At 48.6% G+C, this 27,718-nt stretch overlaps 1 protein-coding gene across 1 annotated transcript in view; it reads right to left on the bottom strand.

The window, feature by feature from the left end:
- The window catches only part of spegb (striated muscle enriched protein kinase b), a 29,854-nt gene extending 2,963 nt beyond the window's left edge, over positions 1 to 26,891 (bottom strand). Inside the window, exons 1-38 of the mRNA XM_076014037.1 lie at positions 26,415 to 26,891; positions 18,564 to 18,650; positions 18,302 to 18,368; positions 16,563 to 18,067; positions 16,280 to 16,423; positions 15,982 to 16,164; positions 15,101 to 15,267; positions 14,839 to 14,927; positions 13,308 to 13,483; positions 12,960 to 13,220; positions 12,686 to 12,844; positions 11,890 to 12,079; positions 11,565 to 11,794; positions 11,227 to 11,346; positions 11,048 to 11,152; positions 10,702 to 10,908; positions 10,464 to 10,587; positions 9,746 to 9,918; positions 9,539 to 9,651; positions 9,283 to 9,451; positions 9,114 to 9,207; positions 8,670 to 8,870; positions 8,472 to 8,529; positions 8,276 to 8,353; positions 7,949 to 8,121; positions 7,816 to 7,842; positions 7,464 to 7,616; positions 7,058 to 7,100; positions 6,900 to 6,968; positions 4,077 to 6,804; positions 3,844 to 3,993; positions 3,010 to 3,126; positions 2,700 to 2,867; positions 2,481 to 2,603; positions 2,214 to 2,378; positions 1,034 to 2,021; positions 507 to 746; positions 188 to 411 (exon numbers count right to left, since the gene is read on the bottom strand). Of these exons, the coding sequence (XP_075870152.1) occupies positions 188 to 411; positions 507 to 746; positions 1,034 to 2,021; positions 2,214 to 2,378; positions 2,481 to 2,603; positions 2,700 to 2,867; positions 3,010 to 3,126; positions 3,844 to 3,993; positions 4,077 to 6,804; positions 6,900 to 6,968; positions 7,058 to 7,100; positions 7,464 to 7,616; positions 7,816 to 7,842; positions 7,949 to 8,121; positions 8,276 to 8,353; positions 8,472 to 8,529; positions 8,670 to 8,870; positions 9,114 to 9,207; positions 9,283 to 9,451; positions 9,539 to 9,651; positions 9,746 to 9,918; positions 10,464 to 10,587; positions 10,702 to 10,908; positions 11,048 to 11,152; positions 11,227 to 11,346; positions 11,565 to 11,794; positions 11,890 to 12,079; positions 12,686 to 12,844; positions 12,960 to 13,220; positions 13,308 to 13,483; positions 14,839 to 14,927; positions 15,101 to 15,267; positions 15,982 to 16,164; positions 16,280 to 16,423; positions 16,563 to 18,067; positions 18,302 to 18,368; positions 18,564 to 18,650; positions 26,415 to 26,835 (10,489 nt within the window). The 5' untranslated portion in view covers positions 26,836 to 26,891. The remainder of the gene's footprint in view (positions 1 to 187; positions 412 to 506; positions 747 to 1,033; positions 2,022 to 2,213; positions 2,379 to 2,480; positions 2,604 to 2,699; positions 2,868 to 3,009; positions 3,127 to 3,843; positions 3,994 to 4,076; positions 6,805 to 6,899; positions 6,969 to 7,057; positions 7,101 to 7,463; positions 7,617 to 7,815; positions 7,843 to 7,948; positions 8,122 to 8,275; positions 8,354 to 8,471; positions 8,530 to 8,669; positions 8,871 to 9,113; positions 9,208 to 9,282; positions 9,452 to 9,538; positions 9,652 to 9,745; positions 9,919 to 10,463; positions 10,588 to 10,701; positions 10,909 to 11,047; positions 11,153 to 11,226; positions 11,347 to 11,564; positions 11,795 to 11,889; positions 12,080 to 12,685; positions 12,845 to 12,959; positions 13,221 to 13,307; positions 13,484 to 14,838; positions 14,928 to 15,100; positions 15,268 to 15,981; positions 16,165 to 16,279; positions 16,424 to 16,562; positions 18,068 to 18,301; positions 18,369 to 18,563; positions 18,651 to 26,414) is intronic.
- Positions 26,892 to 27,718: the final 827 nt, after the last annotated feature.

Below are 27,718 nucleotides of genomic sequence, written 5' to 3' on the forward strand. Positions count from 1 at the left end.
CAAAGGAGGTGCTGTGAATTGTAACATTCTGCCTTTCAATGTTGAGTTGTAGTCAACCAGATTTCTCTCTTGGTTGCATTTGGCCTCTTCACCAGAAGTAAAACATATTTTTTTTATTATTATTATTCTCGTCAAAACCTATCACCGGATCAATGGCACCAGATATTTCCAGCAATGGGCCTCTTACACATGTAGTCCAGGGTTCCGATGGGAGGGCTGAACTGCTTGAGGAAGAGAGGGTTATAAGTCTGAGCGCTGCCAAAGTCGATGATCTTGATGACGTTCATGTGGGTGACGATGACGTTCTCCGGCTTGACGTCCAGGTGGAGGATACGTCTGGTGTGCAGGTAGTCCAGACCCTGCAGGATCTGCACTATGTAGGTCACCACATCGTCCTCGGAGTATCGGAATCTGAAACACAAACACACACGCAGTTGATTTAAGGATTTCAGGACTGAGGGCGACCCTGAAGAGGTCTGCCACTAGGCGGCGCCGCTTGGCTTCACCTGTCCACGAGGCTGAAGAGCAGCTCCTTCCCGCTGCAGTACTCGGCGATGAGCACCAGGTAGCGCGGTGTGACGTAGGCCTCGTGCAGGGCCATGATCCTCTCGTGGTGGAGGGACTTGAGGATGTCGTACTCCTGCAGCACCTCCTGCTTGCTGTCTGCCTCATACGGGACGATCTTGGCCATGAAGAGGTTCCCGGTGGCGTTTTCCCGGCATTCGCGGATCACGCCGAAACGACCCCTGGGGTGGCACGAATAGTTAGTCACAGCAGGAAGTTGTGAGTTTGGATAAAATGATTTCAGCCATGAGATATTTCTGACATTTGTTCTTAAAACCAACGTATTGACTGATTGAAAAGGTATTAAGATTGTCAGGTAAATAATAACCTAAAATATGTCTGTGATAAAAGAATACTGGTATATCATGAGAAACCCAAAGACATAATGAACTTAGTTCAACTATCATGTGTTTTGCATTTGAGGTTTAAAAAAAAACGCACACATCCCACTGGTATCAGGACTCATCACCTTGCTTTCTCATCCATGAAGGTGTAGGGTTTCTGAGGAACGCCTTGGCGCAGGGATCCCTCTCCAGGCCGGCCCAGCGGCGTCCTCCGTCCTGAGGGCGTGGTCCGTCCTGACGGTGTGACCCGTCCCGAAGGCACGACCGGTAAAGACGGCGTGAGCCGACCTGACGGGGTGAGCCGACCCGATGGCGTGAGCCCTCCCGATGATTGCGTGCTCCAGCCGTCGCCCCCTCCCTGCACCGCTGGCCCCATGCTCTGCACCACAACCACGGGTGGGGACAGAGTCCTGGGGCCGACTGAAGGGGAGGTGGTCACCACCGTGGGTTGAGACGTTGGGGCGACACGGGCGGCGGTCGCACTTGGTTTGTACATTGGAACAGACGAGATGGGTTTCCCGATGACGGGGGCGGGGCTTTGGACCGGAGAAGGCGGTTTGTTGTTCACAGAGAGGAGGACATTCGCGGGACTCTGGGGTTTGGGCGGCACGACGGGTGGAGGCATCAGTTTGTTTTGGGGTCGACCCACGTTGATGCTCAGCATGGTCTTGGCTTTGGCTGGTGCGGTGGTCCGAACGACAGCTGGTTCTACAGGAGCAGCACTGACAGGCGCCGCGGCCGGTTTGACGGCCTCTGGAGCAGCAGGCTTGGCTGCAGGCGGAGCTGGAGATGAAGCAGGAGCTGGAGCTGGAGCTGGAGCTGGAGCTGGAGCTGGAGCACGAGCTGGAGCTGGAGCTGGAGCTGGAGCTGGAGCTGGAGCACGAGCTGGAGCTGGAGCACGAGCTGGAGCTGGAGCAGGAGCAGGAGCTGGAGCTGGAGCTGGAGCTGGAGCTGGAGGCGAGGCTGAGGACGGAATGAGCGTAAGTGTAGTGGATTTACTGGGAGCTGGCTTCATGGGAGGCACTTTCACGGATGACATCATGACCACAGGTGCAGGGGGAGCAGCTGCGGGTGCAGTTTTGACCACCACAGAAGCAGTGGACTTGAGTGGTTCTATGGACGAGCAGAGGAGAAACATACACAAAAAGAAAGGATTGATGTAAAAGATGAACAAATAAAATAGCTAAAATACGTCTTTTTGTTAATGCAAGGTGCGTCATTTTTAATATAACAAAATGTAATCTAACATTCAACTCATCTGGTTACACTTTAGACACAGGCAGAGAGACGTGGAATAATTCTCACCGTAAGAATCCAGACTAATGACTTGAGAGAGGTTGCTGTAAGGGCCCTGGCCAGCCTTGTTGACACAGGCCACCCTGAACCTGAAGCTGCCCCCTAGTGGCAGGTCAACGACATTGTAATAACAGTCTGCCACTCCTGTGGCCACTATTAACCAGTTTGTTTCACCTGGACAGCAAAGGAGAAGCAACTGACATAAATATATCACAATAATAGAAGAGTATTGTTGTATGTGTGTGTGTGTGTGTGTGTGTGTGTGTGAACTCGGACCCTCTGTTCTCTTCTCCAGGGAGTATGTGCATGGAGCCATGGTGTCTGATGGCCTCCACACTACCAAGGCTGTGTTGTTGTACTTTTGAGGTATTTCAGGGGTCCCAGGACGATTGGGAAGACCTGGAAAAGCAAAAGGCTCAGCAAAGCTCGAGGGCATCCAGTCTATAACCCGGTAGGGTCAAAGAGTCTGTCGGGAACAAGGTCTTCAGGTCTTACGTGCGAGGGATATCGTGCAACAGCTGGAGACGGAGGCCAGGGGATTGGTGGCAACACATTCATAGACACCGGCATCTTTTTTGGTGGTCTGCATAATCATGAGCAGCTGGCGGCCATCAGGGCAGGCGATCATGTTCATCCTGGCATCAATCTCAAGCGGCTTCTTATCTAAAAAAAAAAAACCAAAAAAAAACCAAACAAAAACCAAACAATCAATAAAAAAAATTAAAAAATGAAGACCTCAGTTCCTGAGTCTGTGAGACCTTCAGCTCTGGTTCACGGCCCTGTTGACACGGTTGATCGTCCTCACCTTTTATCCAGGTGACGTGTGGATGAGGGCTTCCGGCTGGAAGACAGCTGAGTGTGACTGGATCCCCCTCCAGCAAAACATGATCCCTCAGTTTAATGTGGAAAACTGGCGGGAAGTCTGTGAGCAGAGAGGAGCAGGTAAGTGGAGCGAACTCCAAATGTGCCACTAGATCAGGGGTCACCAGCGCGGTGCCTGCGGGCACCTGGTTAACCCCCAAGGACCACGCGAGTCGTAGCCCGCAGGCCTGTTCGAAAAATTGCACAACTCACTCTACGAATTTTATCCAACCTTGTTCAGTCATTGTTGATCATTATTGAGAACTCATTAACTGATACGTGTCTTCACATTGATGAGTATCATTAATAATAATATACAACTGAGAGAGTTTGTAATTTCAGGGGAGTGTAGCAAACTGGTAGCCCTTCATACGACTCAGGACCCATGAAGTAGCTCTCAGTGCCTAAAAAGGTCGGGGACTCCTGCACTAGATTAAAATCACATCACAAATCTGCCCAGCAACACCTTACTAGCATAGCTCTTTGTATGTGATTTGTGTTTCTTGTTGGGGAAAATCACTTTCTGAGGTGTCCACTGGTTGCCTGGCAACAGCTATGACAGAGGCAGGCTGGCTGCTTCTCCCTTTTCATGTCTTCACACTAAACTGAGCAAACCAAGCTGTTGCATCTGTGTTTGCGCAGGCACAAAATAATCTTTTCACCTAAGTAAAGGGTCTGACTCAAAGTTCTGTTAGCTTTGATGACTTTACCTGAAACAGACTGTAATGACAATATATACATGAACACCTGTGTAATTTTTTTTTTTTTTTTTTTTTACCAGAGGCAAGTTTTGAGTACTGCCGGGATCGTATTGAGCTGTTATCCCTGGAGATTGCTGTTGGTATGTCCGGCTGTGAGACTGTTTTGTCCCGCCTCCCTCTGGTCAGGCCCCATCGATCCCAGCGAGATCTGCGCTCTCCTTCCACACCTTTGTAAAAATAAAAACATTAACCAACATTGCGATTCAGTCTTGACACGTTAAAAAAAAAAAGTAAATGTAAACTTCTGTACCCTTTGGTGGCTCCTGCTTAAGGCTGGACATGGAGTCCAGAGACTCAGATGAGGCACCGTTACCAGCCTGAGACGCCAGCTGGTTCTGAGGAACACCTGCAACCTTTGTTGCACGGCTCTCTGACGTTGCGCGTCGAATCATGGAGAAGATTGGCGTCCTCTTGTTTTCTTTGTCCTCAGATGCTCTCCTTTCTTCTGAGTAGCTGCGAATCCTTGTGGAAATTCCAGCCACCGTGGACTCAATTTTTCGGCGCATGGCCAAGACAGGTGACTCGTTGGGTTTCCGGAGGTCCTTGTCCTCTTGTTCCACCAACGAACCTGCCGCATCACTGTGGCCCGTCTCGACATCTTTCTTGTCCTGTGACCCTCTGCGGCCAAGAGTCCAAGACAGTCTTCGTCTTGGTGTGGATGAATCCTCTTCTTTGGCGACTTCCGCCTTGCGCTCAGCAGACGGACTTCTTTTCAAGCGCAACGAGAGCCTCCTCATGAAACCTTGGTCCTTCTGAGCTTCCCGAAGGTCCTGCACAGACTTTGACTTTTCCTCAAGTCTTCTCTGTGCCAGTTCCAGTGGTGCACCGCTCGCCCCGGGTCTGTATATCTCTTCACCCATCTCTGGAGATTCTGATACTTTCTGCTCATTCTTAGACCGTGACAAAAACTTCAGACTTCTCGAAAGGGAAGACTCTCGTTTTTTGAATCGGGCCTCAAAGACCTCTTCAGAGCTGATGTCCTCGATCTCAGCTCCTGCCGAAGGCTCCTGTTGAGAGGGCATTTGTGTGGGTGTCTTTGGAGGACTGGGTTCTTTTGTGATGAGTTCAGGCGAGGCTACCCGTGAGTAGACGGCAGGGTGTTCGGTGGTTGACGTGCCAGTCGGCTTTGATGTGCCAGGTGAAGCAGAGGGCACACTGACAGGCGGAGCGACAGGCAAAGGGGTTTGACTTGACTCCACAGATGGTGAAGTGGATGGAACAACCACTGGTGTGGACGGCCCTAAGGGCTGATCGCTGAGTGGCTGAAGTGTCGGGACCATGATGGTCTGCATAATACTGGCGTATGCCGACCTCCTTCCATCTGGGAGAACAGCCTGAGTGGGAGGCAAGGGTGTTACATAAGTTGACACAACATTTGCTGAAGGATCAGTGTATTCTTGTGTTGGCCTCGCCACAACAGAGCTTGTGCTTACGATTGCATCCAAGGATTCAGCAGGCATTTGTCCATTTTCTCGATAAATGTCATTTTCTATCATATACGATTCAGCAACCTTGATTCTTTCCCTCTCCTCTTCAATCTCCTCTTTCGATATTTCTTCCTTTCCTTCTTGGTCTTTTTCTACTTCTACCTCCATCCTCTCTTCTAGATTAGAGCTGTGGACCTCAGGGGGAGGTGTAGACACCCTCTGGCCCACATTTTCTGATTCTATCATTGGCTCTTCTGATATGCTCATATCCTTCTCTGAGAAACCACTTGTGCTCGATCGCTCATCAAAATTACTATCTGTAGTCAGCCCATCCATCTTTTCGTTCATGATATCATCACGCTTCACCTCCTTTTCCACGAAGGATTCCTCACTTTCTGTTTTGATCGGACTTTCCTGCCTGACCGAATCTGGTGTCGGCGGTTTTGGCGAAGGCTCTCTTGGTGTCACTGGACGTGAGTCCAGCTTAATTTGCTCAGTGAGAGAGGACATTGATATTGCCTCCTTCAGCTTTCTCTCCTCGACCTGTGCCAAAGGAATTTCCAGGGGAGCTCCTGAACGGCGGTGCAAAGCAATGGGTTCCGAATCCCCTTGACTGAAAGATGCGGTTTTACGCAAAACCTTTGGTTTGGAGGCTTCGTCTTTGGCAGAATCGCTGGAGGCGGCTCTTGTCAGCGGTGGCGGGCCGAGACGGGCAGTTCGAGAGTAGCGATCTGAAGCCACTGTGCGCTTCTCATCTCCCATCGCCAGTGTTTCCAACAGAGGTCCTCTCAGTCCACTCATCTTGTTCTTGTCCACAGAGACGTCGCGGAGCAGTCTCTGTCTCATCAGCTCCAGTTTGAGAGCGTAGTCCTCCTGACTCATCTTGGTAGTTCCCGGGCTGGTGCTCCTTCTTGGCAATTCCATGGAGACGGCCTTCTTGAGGTTCTTTCTTCCTTCATCCTGGCCGCCCTCACCGGCCTCCTCCTCAGGTGTGATCCGCAGCAGTAAAGCGCTGTCCGCTGAGCCGCCGCGCCTCAACTCTCCTCTCCGTCGTCCGCTCTCCAGTTTATCCGACTCCATGCTGGAGCCCCTGCGCAATGGTTTTCTGGTTAGTTCGGACTTTTGGGGCAATTCTGCTGGTGCTTCTTCATCGGATGAGCTCTCATCTTTTTTTGGTGATGACCTTTTCCTTAGGCGACCTTTGCCTGTCAAATCAACCTCATCTTTATCCGTTTGCTTAGGTTCCAGGGAAACCTGAGTTTGAACGGGAGAACCAGATGGTTTGCTCAGTGTTTCCTGCTTCCCCGTTTCCTTCTCACTGCTCTGGATATCATTCAGCGACCTCCTGGATCCAGAGAACTCCATGTGGAGTGGCATCGGAATAAACGGCAGTTCGCCGACGTCTTCGTCGGAATCTGACGATGACGATGGCAACGGCGAACCTTCTCTCAGGTGCCTTGGGATGCCGATGGAAATGTGGCTGGAGGAATCGTTGAGCAACTCTGGTATCGACCTCATCACCATTTTAGATTTGTAGCTGATGAGTGAGCGCTGCAGTGGTAAGAAAAAGCAGACGGCAGAATTATTTGGAGATGTTTCATGCAGGGTGTCGTGCGCACATGTGCAGGAAACAAAGTGTCACTCACCTGCCATTTCCTCCGAGATGTAAACTTCCTCAGGGCCTCTGTATTTATGGCCTTCCCCTTGCTAAGTATCTGCACATTCAATAATATAAGTTGTAAATAAACAAATAAATAATGAAAAACATGGCAATATAAAGTCTTTTTTCTTTTTTCTTTTTTACCTTGAACCAGGGGTGCCTGAGACATTCCTGGGTGTCAGGTCTCCTGTAAGAATATGTATTCATAAGTGACTTGATATTGACTGATTATTAAGCTGAGCTAGCAAAAAGGTTGCTTGTGTTTTACATCACAGCAATGTTATGCTGTTGTCTTGCACTATTTTTGGATTAGGTTTCCAGAAAAGGAACCACTGCCCCTTGGTTGTCTCAAAGAGTTGCAAGAGCTGCGCGATGAAGAGCCAACAACGGCGATTCCGCCCGCTGAATATATTTCCCTTATGCGCCATTCGCACGAATGACTCATTTCCTGAGCCGCTCGTCCGAATTAAAAATCAGATATTTATTCATAAGCTTTACACAATCACTTCACTTGGAAACAGAAAACAGAGATGCGGGTTGCGTTACTCACAGCCTATCTGCCACCAGCAGCTTTATGATGAACCCCCTGGCCTCTCGGCAGAGCTCGGCAAACATGCTCTCTTCGAAGGCCACATTGTAGTTCCTGATGTTCAGGACAGAGCTGCGGTCGTTCTCGCCGGCGAATGGAGAAACTCCCGTCAGGCTGATCACAGAGGGGTTAAAATGTTTCACGGCGATCAATTCTTCAGTGAGGTCATAACGTGAGCGGCTAACAAGGCAACAACTCTGAATGAATGAATGAATGACTTTACATGGCAAAACAAGCACGTCTGAACGCCACGTTGTGCATTAAGATCAAGAGTCGGGGCTGCAATAGACAATGTGGTTGACGGGTGACTTACCAAAGATAGGCAATCACTCCAACTGGCCTGGAAACATGAGAACAGAATTAGGGAAAGATGGTTAATGAGCTGAAATCGACAGACAGCACACAAACAAAACAGAAAGAAATCAGAATCAGCAGCAGCGCTCTACCAGATGTCCGATGCTTTGGAAATTGGCGTCTGGTTGACAATTTCTGGGGCAACAAATTCTGGCGTGCCATATTTGCAGTACTGGGCCTCATCAGGTGTGATCATCATGGCATTGCCAAAGTCACACAGTCGGATTTGATCCCCGTGGGGATCTGCCATCAGAAGGTTGTCGGGCTACAAACAAAAAGCAGTGAAATCTCCTGTTATCATAGCATCAAAAATATATTAAAGAAAAATATCTACTGCCAGAATTTAATTCTAATATCTACATTTATATATGCAGACTGATGCGTAAGTAAAAGAACAGAAAAGGTGTCAGCAGCCGTACCTTGATGTCCAGGTGCACAATGCTTTGATTATGCAGGTAATCGACTCCCTCCAGCAGTTGTCTTATACAGGAGCGCACCTGTTAGTCCCATAGCACCAGTATGGACACACACACACACACACACACACACACAAATAATTACTTCGGACTTCAGAAGTAATACAATTCACCAGAGATTCATTAAAACACAACTCACGTCTGACTCTGTGATTGCAGATTTCCTTGCAAATCTGTCCAGCATTTCCTCGTGGCATCTTTAGAGGTTCGATCAAGGTTCACCACGCCACAAACCTTGAAATATACGGTGCACGGATCCAACCTTGACATGATGAATGCAAGCTCAAACACTGTCCAGAGTGACCAAAATAGTCCTTTAACTGCATCACAAGGATACATTTCGGTGACGATGATGACTGCGTTCTTTTTCTCGAAGGCATCGTGGAAGTAAAGAACTCTCTCGTGGTCCAGCCTGGAGAGCAGCTTCATCTCTCGCAGGGCCGACGTCTTCTTCTTGGCTCGGGTGGAGACAAACTTTGCGGCATACTCTGTCTTGCCCAACTTCTGGGTCACACGTTTCACGTATGAAAATGCCCCTCTGAGAAGAAGAAGAAGAAGAAGAAGAAGAAGAAGAAGAAGAAGAAGAAGAAGACCTTTATTGATCCCACGATGGGGAAATTTGCAAAGGAGATTTTGTGAAGGAGTAAAGCTAAAGTTTTATTTCATTCATTTTATTTCATTCGTTCATCATCACCGTGCAATTGAACAGTTTTATGGCATTTAGGAAAATACCTGCAGTATGTTTTGAACACTAATACTACAAATCTTTGTTCGGGCTCACCTTCCAATTTCATTGTGAATGTCGTAGTTGTCAGTCAATCTGCGCATCTTCCTCAGAAAAGTCTCTTCATCCATCGGATCCTCTTTACTTTGAGCTACGATAAAATGAGATTCCCAAGCCTCGAGTTAAGAGGGTTTTCTTTTTTTTTTGATGGGGGAAATTATTTTACCTTCGTGGACGGTGAGTTCAGCTTTGCAGGACACAGAACCAGCCAGGTTCCTGGCTGTGCAGGTGTAGACGCCGGAGTCATCGGGAGAAGCGTTGAGGATGACCAGGGAACACTCGTTGTCATCGTACACAAACGTGTAATGACTGCTCTCTGCCAGCAGGGTGTCATTCTGAAAGCACGTGACTCGAATCAATGGATATAAATCTTTTTTTTTCATCAGTTGATTTCTGACTGGTCAGCTGGACTGGACCGGTACCTTGAACCAGAGGATGTCCGGGACCGGTTTGCCCTCCACCACCACGGCAAAGCGAGGTGTCTCCCCAGCGCACACGTCCAAGTCCTCCATGATGGTCTCAAACGTTGGCGCCGCTGTGGAAAATAATCAAAGCAAAGAGTTGAGACGGCCGCAGCAGTGAAAGTCTCTATCTGTCAGAAGCTCAGACGGAGGGTTCTGCTGATCTACCTGCCGTCTCCACTGTGAAGGCGCAGCTGTCGTTGCCGTACTTGTTGGAGGCCACGAACGTCATCTCCCCCGCGTCCACGCTCCTGACTTTGAAGAGCTTCAGCGTGTGCTGGTCGTCGTCAGGCATCGACATTTCACAGACACCCGGCTTGCCGGCCAGCAGCGCCCCCCTCCTGAGGAACGGAGCAAACCGTCATATTCACTCTGTCCTTGAGGAAAGAAGCATTAGCAACGATCCAAAGTTTCAAATCCTAGATTCCCAGAGCAGCCCTATAAGAGGAGGCTGCGTCATACTCAAACAATTCAATTTCCCCCTGAGGTGAGTGGGCGGAGTCTGTCCTGGTCTAGGCTGGGACTAAGCTGACGTCGCTGTTGGATGTTCAGCTGTTAAATGCTGAGTCGGGGCAGATAAACAGATGAGTGTTTTCTGTTGCACTGGAAACTTTGACAGAGTCTGGAGCAGCTGCTCCGTGAGTCTGTCTGTTTGTGTGTGACACACCCTCCAATAATCCACTGGCCAGACCAGTGGGCAACCTTAAACACCTGCTACCACTTCAGCGGTCCCACCGCTACAGCACCGACTGTATGGATTTCATATAAAAATAAAAAAAAAGACTGCTCATTTTTTTTGTCTATGTAAAATTATTAAAGGAAATAAGAAAATACAATGCATCACTGGATTTCTTTCAATAGAAGAGTGAAAGCGGTGGGTCAGTACCTCTTCCAGATGATGGCAGCGTTGACGTGATTTATGGTGACTGTGATTGTGACCGACTGGTTTTCAATCACATAAACAACATCCGGTTTGTCGAGAATCACCGGAGCCTCCTGAAGGTAGGAACCTGGATTTAAGACGACAAATATACCAACAACAAAACAACATCATATAATATACAGTACACATATATGTATATAACTACATCCTGAACGGGCAGACAGCAGCGGCCATCGCGGACCTCTGTCCAGCAGCTGCACGGGGTCGGTGGCGGGCGAGGGCTTGCTGAAGGCCTTGGAGGTGATGGTCAGGACCCGGAAGGCGTAGCGCACACTTTTGGAGAGGCTGGTGATAGTGTAGCTGGTCTCCTTCAGACCCGAAGCTATGATGGTCCACTGGATGGAGCCGAGGGCTTGTTGCTGGATGGCAAACATCAGCGAGGCGGGATCTGGTCAAGCGGAGAGAGTTCATCAATTTCAAATCTATTTTCAGAAGCGTGACTTGGATTTAATTTGTTTCCCAATCCAGATACTGTATATCACCAATAGACCGCAAAACAGATCGGAGTGTCACCGCTGCATACTGACCGATGGAAGGATCCAGCCTCCTGGGTTTCCTCCAGCTTAAGGTGATGGTTTTGCCAGTGATGGACTCTATGACCGGCGTCCCATCAGGAGGGTCGGGGAGAATGTCTGCAGAGGACAGAGGTGAAAGTCAACACCTCCAACCGAAGCCCGCTGGCCACTGGACTCGTACGGTGGCCCACCTGTGACGTAGAGGTGAGAGTAGCAGGTGGCTTTGCCCACTTTGTTGGAGATGACGCTCTTGTAGACGCCTCCGTGCACGTGGCCGACGGAACGGATGACCAGGCTGTGCACGTCGCGGACTGCAGCAGAGAGCAGCAGCCAGAGAAAAAGAAAAGAGTGAAGACTTTTTTTTTTATTTGATGATGAATCAAAAGTTGTCTCAGGTCTATTTAACGCATGAGAGGGTCCAGACAAGCAAAGCTTTGAAAGGCTTCTATGATCATTTCTCATAAAGGTCCAGTCTGTACAATCTGGCTTGATATATGATTGTATATGAAGTGGGCTGACTGACACTCACACTGAGTCATCCTGCGGTCCTCTGTGCTCTCGATCCTCTTGCCGTTGTGGAACCAGGCGATGGTGGGATACGGCAGGCCGGCCACTTTACATTTGAGCACCGCCTCCTTTCCCTCCACCACGTCCAGGTCGTAAAGCGGCTTGATGAAATCCGGCATGGTGAAGCGTTCAACTTCGTTCTCAGGCACCTCCGGCTCCTCGGGGATGGACGGCATTTTCTCCAGTTTGGCCCTTGTGGAGGGGGGAAAAAAAAAAGAGGACTGTCGGCTTATCACAAATGTCGAGGGCCCGTGGCTCCGCCTCCGCCTAATCGCACTCTGTCTCACATCTGGGAGGAGATGGCTGGCCGGGGCTCCTGGATGTACAGCTCCGCTGAGCTCTCGGACTCGCCGTGAATGTTTCGGGCCGTGACAGTGTAGAAACCCTCGTCCTCGTTGGTCACGTGCGAGATGATGAGGGAGTGGCGGCCACCCTCCTTTAAGAGACGGATGTCCTCGCTTTCAACCAGTGGATGGTCTGAGGAGGAGAGAGTGCCAGTGAGCGATTACCATTGTAGTTTCTACATGAAGCAAACTTGCTCAGTGTTCAAATCAAATGAGGCAACAATCATTTTAAATACTTTGTGGGCGTCTGGAAGACAAAGATGCAACTCTGTCATCTTAGATGCAGCTGACCTACAATATATTTAGCATTTTTACAAAGACTACGAAAGCTGTTTGGATGAATCCTGCTTAAAAAAAGCCCAGAAATATGTGCTATGTGTTTACTGAGTATCAATTGGTATCAATGTCATTCATATCAGATTGTAGGTTAGTAGGTCTCTCAGCCTGGAATGACCAAGACCAGCTGCGTCCTTATCTGCTACTGAGTAAAACACCAATATAGGCAATCTTTAGGGAGGCCTGAGGTCTTTTATTTTCCTGCAAAGCTTCATAAAAGTCTGGGGTCTGATCCATCCAGTCCTGCTAGTGGGGGAGGATTTTATTGGCTCAGGTAATACAGTCAAAATCCCGGAAGCTGCATCCAATCTGGGAAATTCTACCATGCCATCGAGGTGTACAAAGGCTATTTTGTTTTAATTCCAGGAGCCACTCTGATGGTGAGTTAGAGTTCGCCACTCACCAAAGTGGCTCCAGATGACCTTCGGCGGCGGCGTCCCGCTGACTTTGCAGTCGAAGCGAGCGTTGCGTCCCTCGATCACCTCCAGGACGTCCAACTTTCTCGTGAAGAGAGGATCCGTGGACGGGATGACCCTCAGCTTGCCGCATGATGTCACTTCCTCTGGAAGGCAGAGGGAGCGGGGCGGGGGGGGGGGAGGTGTCGGGGGTGGAAATGACAGTCAACATCGGCGCAGCGCTACACAGGGCCAACTGCGTGGTGCACGAGGCAGTCGTACCTTTGGCCGTGCTCAGCTTGCAGGTGTACGTCCCGCTGTCGTCCTCGTGCACCGAGTTGAGCAGCAGGCGACACTTGCGGCCGTCAAAGTGCATCTTGCAGTTGAGCAGCGCCGGCTGGATCAGCTTCCCGTCGGCCAGCCAGTCCACGTCGGTGTCCTTGGGCCCGATGACGTGGCACTCGAACAGGACCGTCTCCCCGGCGTTGGCTGTGATGTCCCTGACTGGGCGGAGGACGGCCAGGCTGGGCTCCACCGCCGGCGCTGGGAGGAAGTCGCCGAGGGGAATAAATAGGTTGACCAGAAGAAAGAAAACCACCAAACTCTTGAGGGATTTTGCGGGGTTGTTACCTTTGACCTGCAGCTTCCCTTCGCACTGCTTGGTCCCGTACTCGTTAATGATCTTGCAGGTGTAGACGCCGGCATCGGATCTCAGCGCCGACTTGATCGTCATTTCGAAAGCGCCGTCTTCAGTCTCGCGCACGACATGCCGCGGCCCTGTTTTCACCGTCACTCTGTCCCGCAGCCTGCCAAGACAGCAGCAGTATTATTATCTACTATTATGTAGATCACCTGTAAATAATCCAACTGTCTAGAAGATAACATATATATAAATATCTTGTTTTTTCTTTCTTACTCAAAATATTCTATTTTAGTTCTTTTTTTAAAAAAAATAATCTACTTTGTTTTGTCTTTGCCCTATATTGTTGCTGTAATTATGCAAATGTTCCCAATGTGGGATTAATAAAGGCATTCAATTCAATTCTATTCTATTCTATTCTATTCCATTAAAAACCAAGGACCCGACAATCAATCACAGCACCACGTGGCAACTGGACTTGGAGACTCATTCTGGGCGGTATGAGAGGAGGTGGGCTGCATGCTTACAAAGTGACTGGCAACATCACGTTTCTCCTGCATTGTCTCTGGAGAGTCATGACTAATCCAGAACCTGCTGGAGTGACTCAGGCTTGTTCTCGTCTCCCACGTTTACGTGTGAAGCCGGCGTTACTCTGTTCCAAACTTATCCTCTGCACAACACGTGAAAAGTCCAAAGCAAACTGGGCTTCTTTTTTTTTTTTTGTTGTTTTTCCGGACACAACGGGCAGGTTTAATTTTGTTTTAAAATTCAAAATCCTCAGAGCAGTAATTGAAAAATGTTTCTGCCATCAGGTTTTTGTTTTTTTTCTTTCGTTTTAAAGCCACTTAAGAAGCGTTAGCGGATATTTAAAACAGCACTATGGTGAATTTGGGACAAACTTGCACTCGAGGGCGGGGCCTTGGAGAAATACATCACCAAAATAACCGTGAGGTGTCTGAAGTCGTCCCACGATAACATCAACAACAACAACAACAACAACAATAGCAACGCTGCTGTAGCAAATAGGAGAAAGAAGCGTTGGCTTCTGCTCTCCACGGGACATGAAGGAGAAATATGAATGGGGAACTTGCCAGTGTTGCTGTTTGAAGCTGCTGCTTTTTTCTTTTTCGCTAAGAGCAATAATGAATCACGCAGTGGCTAATAGCAGAGCGTTGGCTACCAGCGCCAAAGGACCGGAGCCTTGTTCAGAAATTCAATCACATTTTTCACATGGCCTCAGCGTTTCTCACAATTTCACTCTTTTGTCAGAGGACTCATTAGTTTGGTGGGTCATTTGCGTTTGTGGGTACTCAGCAGCTCTGTGGCTGCTGTTGGGCGCTGCTGTACTTGGATTGTGCATGTTGTACAAAGTTCCATCTTACCGGGGATTGTTGTGCAGTAAAACATTGAACTCCCACTTCAGCACGTCCTGCGCACTTCAGCTGTGTTGCCCACAGCTGAAGGAACTTCCTAGGCAGCATGCCAGCACTTACTAATACTGTGATGGGTGCGGGGACCTACCAGTAGAGCAGTGGCTTGGGTTGACCACTGATACGGACAGACATGGTGACTTCCTGTCCTTCAATGACAGCCTGATCGCTCACTGTTGCCTGAAACACAAGCAAAACAAAGAGAGACGTCCACTTGGTGACCACACAGGACATTTTAGGCGCACGCAGGACAATAATGAGCTAGCCAATCAAAACCAAAAAACAGTTTATGAGTCTAATATTTTAATATTTGCCAGTAATTCCGTAAGGATTTGACTGGTCACATATCTCACCAGGAATGCAGGGGGACACCTGAATCTAACGTCAATACTTTGCCGGGGCTCTGGACCTCCAAAATCCAGGCCTTCCTCCAGAGGGCTGAGGTACTCCTCGTCCGACGTGATTGGGCTGCTGATGTCCATTGGCACGCCCAGGCTTCCTTTTACTTCCTGCACTGACTCTGCAACATCAACAGCTTTTACTTTGTCTTTAATGTTGGAGGTTTGCAGAGCTGTTTAGCTCAAGGCCTGGTATGTATATATTGTATATGTACATTTACTTCCTGAATCACTTTGTTCAAAGAAGATGCATTGAGACAACCGCTTTCAAAATGTCAAATGTTGTCTAAACAGTAGTGAAAAAACTGAATAAAATAACGCTGTAGGTGGGGTTCGGCCCGTATTGGCGAGCAAATTATAGGCCCCGGTTATTGCCTCCGAGTTGCCATGGTAACTATAAGTGAGGTTGTTGAGCTGCAATCTATGGCTCAGACATTCCGTTCCGAGCGCTAATGACAAGAGAGAGTAGGAGAAGAATCGGCTGAAACACAATGCTAATGTGGGAAGAGACCGCAGGGTGTTATCTAAGAGATTTATAAATACATGCTGATGCAGCGTCAGGAGCAGCGGCTGTTTGTTTGAAAAAAGAATTTGTAAGGTGTTTGGAAATTCTCAAAATATGTGGGATAGATAGATAGATAGATAGATAGATAGATAGATGGATGGATAGATAGATAGATAGATGGATAGATAGATGGATAGATAGATAGATAGATAGATAGATAGATAGATAGATAGATAGATAGATAGATAGATAGATGGATAGATAGATAGATAGATAGATAGATAGATAGATAGATAGATAGATAGATAGATAGATAGATAGAGAGACGTACCTGCTTTCACTAGGAGGTTTCCACTGCTGGATGCTTTGCCCACCTGATTGATGGCAGTGACGCAGTATTTCCCACCATCGTTTACTTTGGCTGATTTAATTAGCAGACTGTGTCGTTCACCCTCAACTTTGATGGTGTAATTTCCGACGTTCAGGATTTTGGTGCCGTCTTTAGCCCAGGTAACTTAAACAGAGATAACGATGAAGAGCAAATTTAAGGGTGTGTTTTGTTTGGTAGATGCCATGAAAAGCTGAGATTGTGGGAGGGGGGGGGGGGGGGGGTTGTTATGGATTATTACCTTCAGGAAATGGGTTTCCTGCTATTATGCATTTTAATATCACATCTGCACCAGATGACGCTACTGTGTCCTGGAGGTGAAACTCAAACACAGGAGCTTCCATGGGGTCTTCTTCAGCAGACACATAGGAATCATCTGAAGAATCTGCAAACAAACAAACAAAACAAAAGACATCCTGTGACTCAACCAGAGGAAGTCTCTAATGCAAACTAACAAATTATTATGATGACAAATAGGGTTTTAAAAAAGGCAGACTAGGTTTAAGAAGCGAAGCAGATCTAACCTAATTCTGGAGACATTGGTCGGGTGCGACGCTTCTTTCCTTTGGTCTTCTGCTGTTGTCCTTCCTTGGCACCAACACTGATCTGTTTAGACTCGTTTGTTTTCACAGGAACGTCCTCCTCCATCTTTTCATCTTCCACAACTATTGCAGGGATTCTCAGATTGAGGGCTGGTTTGGATTGCTCCACTTCCATCCTCTCTTCTGTTGGAGTTGAGGGCGACAACCTCTGAGGTTTGGGCGGAGGCTCAGTGGGAACATCAGGCACAATGACGGCCCTCCGCTTTACCAGCGGACTTTCCGGTCGGTTTTCAATTTTCCTCAGCGATACCTCCACTGGCGTCTTTCTCCCTGGCGTCTCTTCTGGCATCCGAGACACCCTCTGCACAAGCGGACTCGGGGGCCTTCGCTCAACCTTGTGCAACGTCATCTCAGCGACATTCCTGCCAGGCGACTCTTCCGTTCGCTGGTAACGTAACGCCGGTGATGCTGACCTCTGGATGACCTCTGTAACTGGACTGACTCGACTCAGTTCTCGCACTGATCGCTGTCCCGGTAGGTCAGATAGTTTCATGGACTCTGGGGTGCCTGCAACTTCTCCAAATCTGCTGACTGCTACGGTTGTGGAAGCAGGAGTGTCGGTCTGGTGGGGATGGGATTTATTCTGCTCTTTTGCCGTTTGCTGTTGTCTCTGCATTGGTTGTTTACTTAGTTCCTGTTCTCTATGCTCCTTTGCCAACTGGGCGCGTTCCCTTTCTTGAAGCTTTTGAAGGACTTGTGGCGGAATCGGTTCAACTTTCCTGAGAGGCTGGCGCTGCCTTCCCCGTTGACTGAGCTGTTCCGTTGAAAAAGACTTCTTCATGTGGGGTTTGCCGACGAGTTTCTTGATGCGCTGCAGTTCCTCGGTGAACTTGTTCTCGATGTCTTGAACTTTCTGAGAGTAGCGAGGTTTGTCCTCCAGAGAAGCAGCTCTCTGTCTGAACATGGATCTCCGTTCAGCAGCATCCTCTTTCAAAGCCTCCCTCAGATCTTCCCTGGAACTTTCTCTGGAGATGCCCAACCGGCTTCCTCCATCATCCGAGTCTACTGATCCAGCACGATTGAACCCTGCCCAGGATCGCCCCGTGACTGAACCCTCTGGTAAATCCAGACTTCGTCTCCGTTCCTCTAAGCCGCGGACTTTCTCAAATACTTTTGAGCTTGCCCTAGTAAGCTTTGGGGATGGCCTCGGAGTATATTCTTTGCGGGAATACTCACTCAGTGGAGTCTGTGGTCTGGAGTCCTGGGTGTTGCTTTGAGATTTAGGCTGCCTAATTTTCTCTTCGAACTCTGCTGGTACAGTGTCTTGGTATTCGGTTGGCAGGACGACTTTCTTCCGCAAACTGATGGGCGTAGTTGACCCAGAGCGACTTGGCATCGGAGACGTGGAAGGACGTTTGACGAGTCTCGGGGATGGCGGCGGGAGGACTTCAGGCGGAGAATCTCTTGAAGGAACTTCTGATTGGTGTCTGAAATCCAACAAAACAGACTAACTAAGGGAACCTAGTGAAGCTTTGAATCTGTGCATGATAAAAGGGGGCTACATGCAATATTATTGTACGCACACATAAGAAACCGACTCACTGTACATCCTCTGAAAAAACAGTCATGCTGCTTCTATAACGAATTAAGTCCAATGAGCTGAATATTGAACTCAACTCCCCTAAGATGTATTTTCGAAAGTCCTTGTTTTTCTTCCTTGCCTGTTTGTGTTTGCAAGATCCTCATGTCCATTTTTCCTGTTGGCATCTTCTGCACATTTGTCCATCACTTCATTACACAGAAAAAAAGAGACATTACACATTATACAAGTAAACAATCAGACTGGACAACTTTGCTTTATATGTATTAAAAAAAAAACAACAACTACTGATGATAATACATATTATGATATACCTGCGTAGTCCAAATGAAAAAGATACAATGTTCACTATTGGGAAAGTGAGTTGAAGAGATGTTGGGTACCTGTGTGGACAACCTGGTCCTCGACGTTGGCCTCATCTTCTTTGGTCTCAGTTGGCTCTTCACTTTCATCCTCTGTTGTTTCAGAGTCTAGAAGAAAAAGTTTGAGCTTAAGGTAAATTGTGAAGAGCAGTACAGTGGAGAATAAGACTGGAATTTCACTGGGATTAAAAGTCCACGGCCAAACTGAAAATGTAAAATGTTGCCTCTACAAGATTCAATAAAAGCATTGTGGAAAATATTCAGACATAACAATTTCATTTGTATCCCTGCGAATCTAATTAACCTGACGCTACATTTGCTGCAAGTGGCTTGTAATATTTACTCTTCAGTGGTCGAGAAGAAAAAGGTTGAGGTCAGTGAGTATTTCCATGAAAAGCTTTGATTTTTTTTTTTTTTTCCTCCTCCACTCAACGTCGTTCAGGTTGGACAATCTGGAAGGTTTTTCTTCAGACTGGGAATAAGAGGAGTGGCAGATAGAACTCAAAATAGAATGCACGACTGAGTCACTGTCTTCCCAGCAGCCCTCATGAGGTGTTTGCTTCACAGTATGCAGGACTTATTCCTGCCTGTGAGATGCAATCAGGCAACTGACAGGAAAACAAACTAATAGCTGTGAAGTCCAATCGGTGGGGAACCAGAGGTGCGGTTTAAAACAAAGGGTTCTCTGCGCTTTCGCATTTCCAGAGTCAAGTGAGAGGAAGAGCGGTTGCGAGGCCATGTAGGCTGATGGGAAGGGTAAAGAAGACCACGGCTGAATATAATTTGGGTTTATTGCAGCTGGAGGACCACAGGGAGACAAGAAATGATTGACTGCCACAGGAAGCGACGAGGAAGAGAGAGCGACCTGCTGAAGTTGGAATTCTTTTTCTTTTTTTTTTTTGGAAGGCTCCCCGAAGAAGGCCTGAACACAGCACCTGCAGTGACAGGGCAGCTGTCAGTAGCAGCACCGAGGCTGCTGAGGAAGCTCCTCAATGAGACGGTCAAACTGGACATGCTGAGCTCAGATCAACGCAACACAATAATCCAAATCAGCTGAGCAAGCACAGCAAAACACTTGAATCCAGCTGAGCCTGCACGTGTGTCCCAGTGGGACCAAGAAGTTGAAGAAGACCACCAGCGGAATCTTCATTGTGCAAAAAGCAAAGCCAAGTGTGTATTTTAGACCCCATTGTGGCCCACCAGTCTAAAGGTTTGCCCACCCCTGATACAGGGACTTGTGTTGTGGGAGAAGGACGGCAGCACAACGAAAGCACCCAGTGGGTGTGTCACCAGCGCAGCCTGGCGTGGTGGTTCTGTGCAGGCAGCAGCGGCTCAGGCAGGAACGCATGACATGACATGATGAGGACTGCAGGAGGACACAGTAGGAACAAGGTTCTGTGTGGGCAGCTTCCCTGAACCTACCTGCTGTTAAACAATAGCGCATTTCAAAAGGTGGGTTTTAATGACATGTTGTCAGTGGCAGCATCCACACAGACAGACGGTTGTTACGCAGCTTAATGGTTCTGGCCGTGAGTTATTCAGGCCTGTTGTCTTGTCGTCGTTCTCGTCCCAACGCTGCAGTCTGAGGAAAGTCTGGGCCGTGAACCTGCCGCCGCAACAGCACGGCTCGGCTCCCAGGGTGAGATTTAAACACCCGGCCCGGCACCACTGGCCGGCCTGGTTGTTGTGACACAAGTGGGGAAACATTTTGGTTTATTTTTTATGTATTTCTCTTTCACAGGGGCCTTTCTTTCTCTCACTCTGAGATACTCCTGAAGTTTAATTTGATAGAATATAATGATGTTAGACACTGTAGACCACAGCCAAGGGGGACTGTTTAGGAGTAACCATCTCACAGTATAGTCCTCCCGACACACACACACACACACACACACACACACACACACACACACACACACACACACACACACACACAGGATGATTCATGTGGAACACAAGGCCACACATGTCCCATTTGTAGTAACGATTCTGGTGCCAATTCTTCAGATCTCACACATATTCACACAATTGAACACGACTTCAATTAAACAACCGAAACAACAACAAGAAAAAAAAAAAGAAGATGATTAATATTGACAGCTGGTTCCTCTGGCGTCTGCTGTGTTAAGCACCAAAGAAGAAGTCAGAAAAAATGAATACGGGTCGGTATAAAAGGTCTTCGCAGTAGAGACAAAGCAGCATCTCATCACTGTCCACATCCCTCATCTCATCTCATCTCATCTCATCTTGTTTCATCTCATCTCATCTCATCTCATCTCATCTCATCTCATCTCATCTCATCTCGTTTCATCTCATCTCATCTCATCTCGTTTCATCTCATCTCATCTTGTTTCATCTCATCTCATCTCATCTCATCTCATCTCATCTCATCTTGTTTCATCTCATCTCATCTCATCTCATCTCATCTCGCTTCATCTCATCTCATTTCATTTCATTTCATCTCATCTCATCTCGTCTCATCTCATCTCGTCCCTGTCTGGACTCCCCTCTGAGCCCTGATGCCAGATGGGGAACCATGTTTTGACGACGGCCAAAGGCTGTGAGCCAATCTGGGCTTTACACAGCACACACCTTGGGGCCAGTAATCACTTGCTGCCGAGCCAGATAATCAAGTCAGTGACCGCTGGTGGAGCTGCAGAGTTAAACAGGCCAACTGGAGTTCACCAGTGACGTTGTTTTCCTCTGCAGTTCCTGGGAATCAAATCAGATTCAGAAGTGTGGCCTCGTGTGAGGACGGATGACAGGCTTGAGTTGAGTTTTGAACAACGTTACAAACAACAAGCGGTCACTGAGGAGCTGAGCCTTGGCAACACTGAGTGTTCCCTGGAGTCCCTGTCAACAGAGCCGCAAAGGTTTTCAAGAAAGAAAGTATTTTGATGATTTTATTTATTTATTTTTTTTTGTGCTATTTACACCTGAAAAAAAAGCACAGATGGTGCATGAAAGACATTCAAGTCATGGTATGTTTTAAATTCTGCCTTTTAAAGGTTAAAGTGCAGAACTGAAATATGAAGGTTGTATGAAGATATTCCTGGAGGCGGTGCTCAGATCAGCCTTCCAGGAAACACTCGCTGCAAACTGGTGAAAGTTTGTTGTAATAAAAACGACTCTTAAAATCTGACTCTGTGTAATTTATCACACTGTCACATCTGGCAACGCTGAGGGAGAAAGCCAGTGACCAACTATGGTCATAACAGGCTTCTCTCTCTCCTCATCCACACACACACACACACACACACTCACACTCACACACACAGGGTCGCACACACCAATCAAATGATATTCAGCCAGTAACAGCGAACCAAGACGGTAACTGCCACTTGCCTGAGCTTTGCTTTGATCTCTCATGATGACCAGTGTCTCTGTGTCCTCGGCAGATCTTCTGCTCTGCCTTGGCTCACATTCAGCATCAGCATCAGGGTATTCCCCGAGATACCAAGGGGGTTCCGAAGCATCGCTGCACACCACAATCAGCAGCACTTTCCTCTGCAGGAACCAACCGCGCAATGTCCACAGACTCAACTCCTCGTCATCTTTAAAGTCTACAAACAAGCAGGTGCACCGCTTCTCAGCGCAGTTCCGAGAGAGAGAGAGAGAGAGAGAGAGAGAGAGAGAGAGAGAGAGAGAGAGAGAGGCACTTTATGGTCCGTTATGTAACAACAAGTTGCGCCTCTCAGAGTCTCCCAGACCTCCGTCAGTCAAGCGGTCGTCATCCGCGCCGAGGCGGCCCCATCCATCCATCCATCCATCCATCCGTCCATCCATCCATCCAACCATCCAACTATCCATCCATCCGTCCGCCACCGCACCGCTGGAGCATCTTCCCCGCGTCGTTCCGCCCAGCAGGCGGGCAGCGCGCTGCGATAGGCGGGCAGCCCGGTGGGAGGACTCCGACCCTGCCCACCTCCTCTCCACCCCCCCTTCTCCACCTCCTTCCCACCTCCTCTCCGCTACCGCTGCTGCTGCTGCTGCTGCTGCTGCTGCTTCCTCCCCCAACAGGCGCTCGCGTGTGCGTGCGCACCTTGCCTCGCTCCCCTGGCAGCGGCTGCGAGCAGCTCGCGGGGCTGCAGCCGCTCCTCGCTCAGCCTACCACGAGCCTGTTGCACGAAGCACAAATCAATCCGCTTACAGCGGCTCGTGCAGGCTGCCGACGAGCGGGACCGGATTTGGCGCACGCACGCACACACACGCACACACACACACGCACACATACATAGAGTGACACAAACGGAGCTGTCAGTACCGCACGTGACTCTCTGAGCCGCAGCTTCACTCCTGCAAAATCATTTGGTTGTAAGACGCCGAGTCAGTCAGTCAGTCAGTCAGTGAGTCAGTGAGTTGTATGATTTGGAATGAGTCAGGATCTGGGAATGCAAGCCAGCATCTCCCCCCTCCAGGTGGGAGGCAGAGAGGAGGTTGGGGGGAGGGAGAATTCAGGGGTTGTTTAAAAATAAATAAATAAATAAATAAAATAATAGGCAACAGAGCGAAAGAAAAAACCCAGCGAGCGAGGAATGACATCTCACCTCACTTGCTGGAGACAAAATAGCCGCGCTGAGAATCCATCCACATGTACAGTAGGAGGGGGAGTAAATATATCTCAGCTGGATAAAGACACAGTGCACTCACAGGGGATCAAAGAAGAAGAAGAAGAAGAAGATCTACTGGTTGCAGCCACAGTCGTGTGTATGTGTGTGTGTGTGTGTGTGTGTGTGTGTGTGTGTGTGTGTGTGTGTGTGTGTAAGAAGCCTGCAGGCTCCAGGTGTGTTGGTGATGTAATTCCAGCTCAGAGTGGCTGCTCTCCTCTTCCTCTCCAGACACTCTGTGCACACCACTGCTGTCTTCATACGTATTCATGTTCATATTGTATTTCAGGTGGATGTCATCCCCCCCCCCAGTCAACCACTTTAAACTGTTGTTTTGTCTCTTTTCCTCACCACCACCACCACCGTCGGATCTCCGCTGACTGGTTCTGCTGCTCAATCTATTTTCTGGCCAAGATGGAGGTGCGGGGGGGATTTCCACCGCAGCTCCACCTGTTCGTTCCCTCTGCTGCCCCAGGAGGCGGAGGAGGATAACACGGTGACGAGACCTCCCCAGGCACCTGGAACACAGCCATGTGCCGGCTCACTGGCCAAACAATACCACTCCGGAGGCTTGGAGGGATAAGAACCAGCGGCCAGTTCGTGACCTTCCTTATAAAACTCGTGTCATAGTTGTGCACTAAAAGAAAAGATTATCAGAGGGCTTTTTTTTTTTTTTTTTCTACCTGGCAAAATGCCAAAGTCGTTCACAAGGAGGAGGATGAGAGGGCTTGTTGGATATACAGCGAGTCCACGCCGAGGTGAACGCTGCCTGTTTTCTAGCGGTGAGCCTTCCGATTGGTGAGGAATGTGACACATACGTGTGACGCGACGAGATGCGGCAGCTTCACTGATGTGAAATCAGCCGGCGAGGACGATCAGCGCGGGAGAGCAGCGGCGCAGGAGCAGCGCGGCTAAAATTAGCGCTGATGTCTTCCCATGAAACAGGAGAGACGGCGGCCAGCGAGCATCACAAAAATCTGAGGCCTGGCACATTCCACTGTATAAATAACCAGGCAGGACGCTGGGCGAGAGAGGGGGCGGTCCACAGAGGGGCTTTCAAAGAGAGGGAGCGGGGGGGAGTGAGGCTGTGGGCCCGGGCGACTGAGTGATGGGACAGCTGGAGACCAAAGTGCACGTGGAGCCGACTGAAGGTTAAAATGGAGAGGCAAAGGTTCGAAATATGGCTCTTATTCTCCAATCATATGGGTGGGGGTGGGGGGGTGGGGTCCTGGCACTGACGCCAGGACCTTAGACATTTTAACAGTCATCTCTCAGACCTGCTCCATGTCGTCACTCTTTGCTTTGGGAGCTTGTACTTGAATTTGTTCAGATGATCAGAAAAAAAAAAAAAAAAGCTGTGCTGAAAGTCGAGAGCACGACAGCACAGAGTAGAATAGAATGGAACAGATGAGAAAATAGATGGCTATATTTTTAGTTAGTGCACAAACTATATATACTGTCTATGTATACCATTTGCTCACGACAAGAGCTCGTGTTTGCACTGAGCGTGCAGGAGGAGCGGCTCTATTGCAACACGGTTGTTGGATTCCTGCTCAGGGATTTGTGACGTCCAAGCGTTTTTTTTTCCCCATCAAATGTTTGCTGAGCAGGAAAAAAAAAACCAACCTGACAGACAGACAGACAGACAGACAGGCAGACAGACAGACTGCAGTAATTCTACATCTACAATTGTTGCAGTGCAGCGGTGCTACTGTGGCGTCAGTGCTCCCTCGCTCCTCTCTCCCAGGGCAGTTTTCTGTCTCCTCTCTGGCTCAGTGTGGCTCCTTGCCCTGCGGTAAACACTTCCGGGTTTACACAGTCGGCACTCCGGTGACGGTGGCACTGTGATTTGGGAAAGGCGCCGTGGGGAGGAGCAAGTGAAGTCGCAATGAGCGCTTATTTCTTTTCAAGCCGGAGGAGAATGAGAGAAACTCATTCGATTTAGAACAGACATCTTAAATGGGCTTCTTTTTAATGTGATTGTTTGCCATCACAATCAGTTGTGATGGTTTGTAGACACTCGCAGTCCGACTGAAACACAAGACTTTCCCCGTCAGCGTCGCTCTCCAGGACTCTCTCTCTCTCTCTCTCTCTACCTGTCTCTTACTCTCTCTCTCTCTCCCTCTCTCTCTCTCTCTCCCTCACTCTCTCTCTCTCTCTCTCTCTACCTGTCTCTTACTCTCTCTCTCTCTCCCTCTCTCTCTCTCTCTCTCTCTCTCTCTCTCTCTCGCTCTTTCTCCAAGACTCTGATAATAGGAGCAAAATTTGCTGCTCAGCCTGAAGGAGTTTTCTGACACCAGCCATCCTTCATCCCGCAGCACCGGAGAACACCCTCATCACCCTCATCACCCTCATCATCCTCATCTTCCTCATCATCACCATCCAGGCTGTAACTCTGGCTTAACTGACTGCGGCCTCAGCAGTCGATAACACTTTTCTGCACAAAAACGCATCTTCACTGACACACACACACACACACTCAGCAGGATGCGGCTGTCTCCTTGACACACACACACACACACACACACACACACACACACACACACACACACAGTGACGCGGCACTCAAGGTTGGTGTGGGGACGATGAATTGCAGCACTGTCTTTTTTTTTCTTTTTTTTCAGGTCACAAGGTTTTGAGAGTTGTTGGATCTGAAGTGGCTCATTGCTCCTCACAACGTCTGCTTCAATCAATCATTTGAATAAATGTGAAATAAAAAGACAATCACAGATATTTCCTCATGCTTTGGAACTAAAAAGTCCACATATTCAACTAATGCCACTTATTAATTTATACTGATATAATAACAATGACATATGACTAGTCCAATCTATTTTTTTTTTTTTATAATTTTTTGAAAATTCCTTTACATGAAGTTTTCCATTGATTCATTCTTTGCTACGGAAGCAGGAATTTCTTGCGTAATTTCCAGTAATTTTAGTTTTTTGTTTGTTTTTTCCACTAAACTTGCTGAATCTCAGGATTGAAGCAACAAGTAATGACTTCATCTGATGTCTGCTGGCTTGTGTTATTTGTGATTTCTGAGTAGCACCAAACCCTCTGGCACAATCACCCCTGATTGTCTCTGCCAGCCAGATGTGTGGCTGCTTATTGACACCCAGCGTGACAACTTCTCAACCCGACTTGATGGAAACTAAAAATCCACCTGCACTGAACTTCATCTTCAGGAGACTCGACCACTCGAGCGTTTACAGGTTTTAAAGGGATTTTGTTGTTGTTGTTGTTGTTGTTGTTGTTTTTTTACCTTCGCCCAAGTCCAGGACGGCCAGCACGGCGCTGCTCCGCACCTCCCCCAGGTGGTTGTTGGCGATGCAGGTGTAGAGGCCGGCGTCGCTGGGCTTGCAATCCCTAATCCAGAGGCCTCCGTACTCCTGGTTCTCCATGTCCAGGAGCTCGTCGTTGTGGTACCAGTAGAGGGATGGCTGAGGGTCTCCGGCCACCGTCACCTTCAGGCGGATGTCGCAGCCCGTCCCCACGGCGGCGTTCCTCATCTTGCGGGCGAAGACGGGCGGCGTGGGCGTGGGGCGGCGTGGGGGTCCCGCAGCTTCCGGGGACACTTGCTCCACACTGGCCTTGGAGCGCTTCGGCGGGATGACGGGACTCGGAGGTGCGGCCGCATCGTCCGGACCCTTCTTCAGGGTCAGCTGCACTTCCGCCTTCCTCATGGTGGCGCTATCCAGCGGACAGTTCTGTCTGGGTGGACGGTCCGGCTGTCTGCAAGGCCTCTTCCCAGTTTCCTAAAGCAGGTTCCTGAGGAGGAAAGAAGACTTCAGCAGGCGGGAAGTCGTTCTTGGTTCTCTTCTTCTTCTTTCATCATTTATACCTTGCCGACATTTTTACATTGTCATCATTTGTCCCTTCGTTGGCTGCATTTCCATTATCCCTAGAACTGTGTAAATCCTAAATATGGCAATAAGAAGCTGGTGATGGAAACAGCTCGACTTGGTTTTTCAGACGGATCCATGTAGAGGTTTATCGCAAAGTGCCATGGAAACACTTTTTTTTTTTTTGCATTGACACGTCAGCGGCTCACATTAAATGTGAACATGGTGCGTTATGATTGGACGGAGGAGGAGAATCAAAGAGAAAAAAATAGAACAACCATTCAACAAACAAACAAAAGCAAACATAATTCTTGTAAAATCCAAGCGAGAAATCGCAATTGTCAGAAATATCGCTTTAATTTTGTGAAAGAAAATGTCATGGAAACGCAGCTACTGTTGTGTGTCTAACGTACTGTGCAATGTACAATGACAATGAAGCATTCTATCCATCTATCTATCTATCTATCTATCTATCTATCTATCCATCATGAAATCATGCATGAAATCTCCCCGTGGTCGTTGCGGCTCTGTGACTACTTCACTCGTTACCTGAGGAAGAAAAGAGAGGCTGATCACCAGGTAATCACGCAGATGGAGATGGAAGCCACTCTCCAGGCAGGAGGTATTTTTAGGGCAAGACCTGCTGGATCAAGTTGCATTAACAGCTCCCCTGACTTGTCTCTGGCTGGACTGACGGCCGGCCGGCCGCGATTATGGTTTCCCC

The sequence above is a fragment of the Nelusetta ayraudi genome, unplaced genomic scaffold (genome assembly GCF_046127955.1).
Source record: "Nelusetta ayraudi isolate G7.1 ecotype Tasmania unplaced genomic scaffold, CSIRO-AGI_Nayr_v1 ptg000163l, whole genome shotgun sequence".
Taxonomy (NCBI): Eukaryota; Metazoa; Chordata; class Actinopteri; order Tetraodontiformes; family Monacanthidae; genus Nelusetta; species Nelusetta ayraudi.